General features: G+C 55.8%; 1 protein-coding gene across 4 annotated transcripts in view; it reads right to left on the bottom strand.

Moving 5' to 3' along the window:
• Positions 1-3740: 3740 nt before the first annotated feature.
• UBASH3A (ubiquitin associated and SH3 domain containing A) overlaps positions 3741-6000 on the bottom strand; it is a 39940-nt gene continuing 37680 nt past the window's right edge. For all 4 annotated transcript variants that reach the window (XM_064476236.1, XM_064476233.1, XM_010994871.3 and 1 more), the window contains one exon: positions 3741-4190. In XM_064476236.1, the coding sequence (XP_064332306.1) occupies positions 4153-4190 (38 nt within the window). In that variant the 3' untranslated portion in view covers positions 3741-4152. The remainder of the gene's footprint in view (positions 4191-6000) is intronic.

Genomic DNA, 6000 nt, shown 5'->3' with positions numbered 1-6000 from the left:
CTGGGAGCCCACTGTCTGCCCAGTGCTCAGCACACGGCACTGACCCGGCTCTTCTTTTCAGCCTTTCCTCCTGACCTGGCCCCTTTCTGTCCTTCCCCTTTTTGTGGATGAGACTGTTGCCTTTCTCAGCGGGAAGTGGGCACCAGCCTGAACCACGTGGCTGGCCTGGTGCCCGCAGGCAACCGAAGCGTCTTCTCACCAAAGCTGACCCTCTCCCAAGAGCGGCTCGGGAGAGCAGATTTTAAAATTCTCAGGCATTTTTAAAATCAACTGTTGAAATGCTGGTGGCTCAAAATTGGCCACGATGGGAGCATTTCCCCTGTGGAAACTGACAAATACTGCAGACACTTCAGATCAGGCCCCCTACGCTCACAGCTAAGAGGACGACCCTTCCTCCAGAGCAGAGGCGGGACGCTGTGACCAGCCCACCTACCCTACCACAGTGAGCCCGAGGCTCACAGAGGTCACACCTGAGGCGGGAAGGGGGCAGGGCACAGCCGGTCAGGAATGCTGCAGCAATTAACATCAAAACGGTGGAGGGTTCAGCCCCCAGGAGGCCTTGATGCTCAAGGCGGTGGGAGATCTGACTTCTAGCAGAACTTGAGCTTCATTATATATTCACTGTAATATATCAAGATGGTAAATAACATGCCCACAGGCGCCATGACAGCTCCAACGCTAGCTAGCCACGGAAGGTCTAAGAGTGGGAAATGGCCAACTTCCTGGGACTCCCAGCCCCTTCCCCAGGCTACTTAGACTGGTCCTTCCACTTATTAGCATGTGAAGACACTGAGCCCAAAAAAACTGGCAACACAGTGCCTTGCTGCCCGAGCCTCCTCTCTCTCTCCCACTTTGGAGACGACTCGCACTTGTCTATGGAGTGTGCACCTACTTTTACTCTAATCTGAGCACTCAACTCCCCACACCTTGTGGTCTTTCTCTTGCCTTTCAATGTGCCTCTCTAAATAAATCTACCTTCACTCAACTGTGGCTGGCTCTTGAATTCTTTTCTGCGCGAAGCCAAGGGCCCATACTTCAAATGAAGCCTGGGACACGGCCCTTCTCACGCCCCACATCCTTTTTCCTGCATAAACATGACTTAAGGACAGACTTGGAGCTCAAGCCCAGGTCTCCTGAACCCAATTTAATTCCTCCAAGCAATGCTGTTGTTGATGTTCATAGATGCTGAGAAATTAGTGTCTCCTTCCCTACTGGAAACTGCTAATTGCAATTCCATTAATGTGTGAGCAGCCACTGTCTGCTGGCCCTTGGGGTCTGTGGGGAGTGGGGAGTGTGGGCGGGGGAGCTGCAGAGAAGATTCCTCTGTATTGGGACCCAGCACTGGGTCCAAGGACTCTACAGTCATTTGGTGCCCATGGCACACTTTCAAGTTCTGGACTTTGGTTGGACGACTCCATCAAATGGACTAAAAGACAGGAAACCAGGTGGGGCTTGATCATCAGGACCTGGCCACCAGGACAGGAGGGCCCACTCGGTGGAGCATGTCCACCCCTCCGCTCTGCTCCCCCTCCCACCCACCCCAGGCGCACGCACCTGTTCACAGGGCACACCTGGACTTCCTCGTCCTCCGACTCACAGAACCCTGCCCTTCAGAGCATCACAAGCTGCTCGGCTCAAGACAGGGACCCATTTGTTCTGACATTCACCTCCACAGGAGCACGTACACCCAGCAGGGCCCCACGGGCACGCGCGTGCACGTCACGGAATTCTCGAGGGCCTTGACATAGCATCACTGGTTTACAGGGCTCTCAGTGTCCTGGGGACGGAGCACATCAGCGGTCCTCAGCTAGGGTGATTTTGCTCCCTGAGCACACTGGCAGCATCTGGAGACAGTTTTTGTTACCATAATGAGGAAGAGTGCTACTGGCATCGTACTGGGCCCAGACGAGGGACACTGCTAAACATCCCGCAGGGCACAGGACGGTCCCTGCAGCAAAGAACCCCCGCCGGGGTCGATAGTGTGGAGGTCAGGAAACCCTGGGCTACATGAACGGAGCAGGTTTGCAGGTGAATCACTGTCACAGAGACGACTGGCTGCCACTCCCTGCCCGGGTCCCCAGGCTGGTGGTGAACTGGCACACGGTCACTATTGTACTCTTTGAAAGAAGCAATGGTTAGTGACAGCAGATGACAGAACTAGGCCTGTCTCCATGGCGTGTAGGTGGCTGTCTTCTCCCCGTGTCCCCACGGGGCCACCCCTCTGTGTGCGCATGTGTCTCCGTCTCCTCTTATAAGGACCACAGCCATCTTGGATTAGCACCACTCCCAGTGACCTTGTTTCACTCTAGTCACCTCTTTAAAGGCCCTCTCTCCAAAAAAAGTCACTTTCTAAAGTGCTCAGCGTTAGGACTTAGGAGTTTTGCAAGGGACACAAGTCAGCCCTAAAGTTTACCAAAATAACTCATAGCTAAAGCATCTCAAATTTGGTTCTAAAATCAGACTTGCTTCCGTGGAAGAGTATGATTGTTCTGTCTTCTCAGATAAACACAGCAGAGTGTTTGTCAGGGCTCGGTGGCCCCCGACCCGCAGCACGTACTCCTCCATCAGGCGCCGGCTCGGCCCCTCGATTTCCTTGCAGCCCAGCCCGAGGCCGGCCACCCTCCCATCTTCCGAAAGAGCCACAGTGAGGTTTATTCTGGAAGCTAAGAGTGACAGAAGTGGGCTTTTCGGCCACTGCAGCAGAAGGGGGGCTGGTCAGAACCAGAATTACAGAATATAAAGAAAGCGGTGTTTCTTGCACCCTGCACCTCAAGCTCTGAGATTCGAACCCCCCTCGCTCTGCCTTGTAAACCCTCATCAGCAGCCCAGCAAGGAGGAGGTGGCTGTCTGCCCCTTCATCGCCCAGGGGTACGAGACCCAGATGCCTCACCCCTGAGAGGGTGAATCTGGATATCGCGTGGACCACCCCTAAAGAAGAGACCTTGATTTAGACCTCGTTTGCACCATTCCTCAAGTTTCTATTCATCATCAGAATTAGCAAGGTTGATGTGGCACCAGGGTGTCCAGGAGAGAAAACAGGGGGATGGGGGGGCACCTCCAGCGACGATGGTGCCCCCCCAACCCCAGAGCACTTGGAGGGCTTTTTTTTCTTCAGCAGGGCTGGGGTGAGAGGACACCCCTGGGGTCCCTCATCCACTGCCTGGACCAACTTTATCAAACTCACGGCATCACTGAATTCACACCATCTCTGGAGGCTTCACTGCCCTGGCGGGGTGAAAGGGGGAGTCCTTTCTCTGGTCTCTCCTTCCTGTTAGTTGGGGTGGGACCCACTCCCTCCATTTGCGAAGCGCCCCTCCCTCCTCCTCTAGCCTGAGGGGGAGAAAAGGAGAAGACAATTGAGACCTGGTGAGTCGGGAGCCCCAGACCCCAACACCCGGGCCTCTGTTTGAGCAGCCCTGACATGCCTTGGAAGGACTGGGGGTGCGACAGACTGAAGAGTGGCCCCCAAGATGTCCCCATCCTCACCTCTGACCTGTGAGTGTGCTACGTCCCAGGGTAAAGGGGACTTGGCAGATGGGATTAAGTTAAGGACCTTGAGGCAGGGAGGTCTTCCTGGGTGTGCGGGTGGGTTCGGCGGAGCCCAGGGACTCACAGAAGGGAGACAATTTTCTGCCTCTTTCTGCCTGTGTGGACGTAGCCAGAGAGTGATTGAAACAGAAAAAGGAAAAATGATAGGGAATTTGATGATTAAGAAAGTAAAAAATAAAGTGGAGACATCCTTATGGGGAGTGTGGGGTGGGTCTTTAATTCCTGGAAACCTGAGTCATGGCTCCTCAGCTGCCCCCCAGCCACATGGCGGATGCACGTGGTCCAAGGTGGCATCCCCACGGCCAAACTTGTGGGAGGACGGGCGTGCAGACGGCGGGCGCCACCGCGGAAGCGGCCGTCCCTCAGCATCTGAAAGTGCGCTCTGTGCTTCTAAAAATCACATTCGGGGAGACTAACGGTCCCTTCCAAATGACAGTGTCTTACAGCCTCAGCGAAGAGTTCAGCCTCTTCGTTGTGACATTATGCGAACAGAGAGGTAGCTCTTAGCTGCCCTGGGTCCAGCTCCTCCAGTTAAACCCTGAGTTTGAACCGTGAGTCAGCGTCTTCACCGGAGGGTTCACCAACTCCCATTTGCCTTCCTCTTTATTTTCTTCGCAGAAGCACATCCCCAGAGAAGGGACCTGGAACACAGTTCAATCACTGATGAATATTTTACACCAGGTCAATCGACTGTAGACACGTTCTAAAACCAGCTACACCCCGGAGGCTCGCATGACGTACCCTCTCTGGCACGGCTGCTTAAACACAGTGCCAGCGGCTCACACACAGACCTCCACAGGGGTGCTGCCCTGCCCCTCCCACGGGCAGTGGCAAGTGTCTGCAGACACCGTCCTTCGTCACAGTGCGTGTGCTGTTGCATCTAAGGAGCAGAGGCCAGGAATGCTGCTACCACCCCAGACACACAGGACAGTCCCCAGCACAGCAGGATTCTGCCCAGATGTCAGCAGTGCGGAAGCTGAGAACCCCATCTGTCTACCAACTGCTTGAAGAGTGGCTTCCATTCTCAAATTTAGCATCACAGAAAGATACAGGGATTGCATTTGCAAACCCGAGATGAAAGCACGAAGTGAAACTTTAGCCCTCAGTTCCTTCATCTGTTAAATGAATGGTTTGGAGCAGACCTTTCTTCCTCAGGCTTTTTGTTTGTTTGTTTACGAGCTCTGCTCTCCCTTTCCCCTTCTCTTTTAAACGTCTGGAAGTTCCTTGGTCAGAGGAAATTTGCAAGCACTGCACCCTGCGGGGAGGACCCAAGGGGGCTGGTGTTGACTCAGCGACATTCTCTCCCTCTGTTCTGAGAGCCTGGGGGCCGGGGTGGGCGTGGTGGGGGTGGGCCTGCGCATGTCCACCTTCTGCTGCCCCGACGAGGCCCGCCGGCAGAGCCCGCGGTGATGTGCGTTTGTGACATGCACGGGCAGACCCTGCTTATTTGGGGGTGGGCAGGGGTGGACACTGAGCCGTCAGCATAAGGAAAGTGGCAGGAGTTTGGAGGGTCAAGGCTGGCATCTCATGGGGGAGGGTGCCAAGGGTCAGGTGAGCGCGTGGGAATTTGGCCACAAAGACAAATGAGTTTTTGGAGCAGTGTCAACATGCAATTCTCAGGCCGTGGCTGGTGCGTGCAGCGCTGCTGTCTCTGTGGACGATGGGGCTCCCAGGAGAGCCGAGGGCTGTAGGATGTGGTGCAGGAACGGAAGATGTGGTGACATTTGGGGGAGCAAGAGGACACTTACGGAGCAGCTAGTGCTGGGGCCGACCAGGAGCACCCCTCAGAAAGTCTCCCCGGTGTCTCCCAGTGTGGCGGGGGTGACCGAGCCATGCATTTGGACAACGGTCAACTGGTGGCCCAGGAACCGGAAGGGCTCAGGGATATCTGGGTCATGACTGGGAAACACCACCGTGAAGACACTTTGGAGGGGAACACACATTTCTACGCAGGTCCAGAGGGGACAGGAAGAAGACTGGGCATCCTCGGGTCTGCTGCCTGGGCATTTCAAGCGCGGAAGCACTTCGTTTCTCACGTACCCCGGGGGAGGGAGGAACGTGCTTCCTCCGGCAGGGCAGGGAGCGGCCGAGACCAGGCGCTTTGCACAGCATGGATCCAGTGCTGGTCAGGCTCCTCTGCAGCCCCCAGACCCCTCCGGGGCTCAGCGACACCTCGCTACCCACTCCTGTGGCCGGCGGTGGTCCCACGGCCAGGTCAGGGACCCACCCTCCATCACAGGGGTTGTCTGCACCGCTGCACTCCCAGTCTCAAGGTCACAGGTCCGCTGACTGATTAATTTGATGAGAAGGACAAAGGCAGAGGGCGATCGGTCCTGAGGAGAATTTTGGGGCAGGGGCAGGAGGAAGTCTGAGTCCTGAGTCTGCCCGCCTTGGCTCATCTCACTAGCTGGGTAAAAGCCACCCTGCTTTGCTGGGTGGGACGCACCGCAA

The sequence above is a fragment of the Camelus dromedarius genome, chromosome 2 (assembly GCF_036321535.1).
Source record: "Camelus dromedarius isolate mCamDro1 chromosome 2, mCamDro1.pat, whole genome shotgun sequence".
NCBI classification, from domain to species: domain Eukaryota; kingdom Metazoa; phylum Chordata; class Mammalia; order Artiodactyla; family Camelidae; genus Camelus; species Camelus dromedarius.
This window is presented reverse-complemented; position numbering and strand designations above follow the sequence as displayed.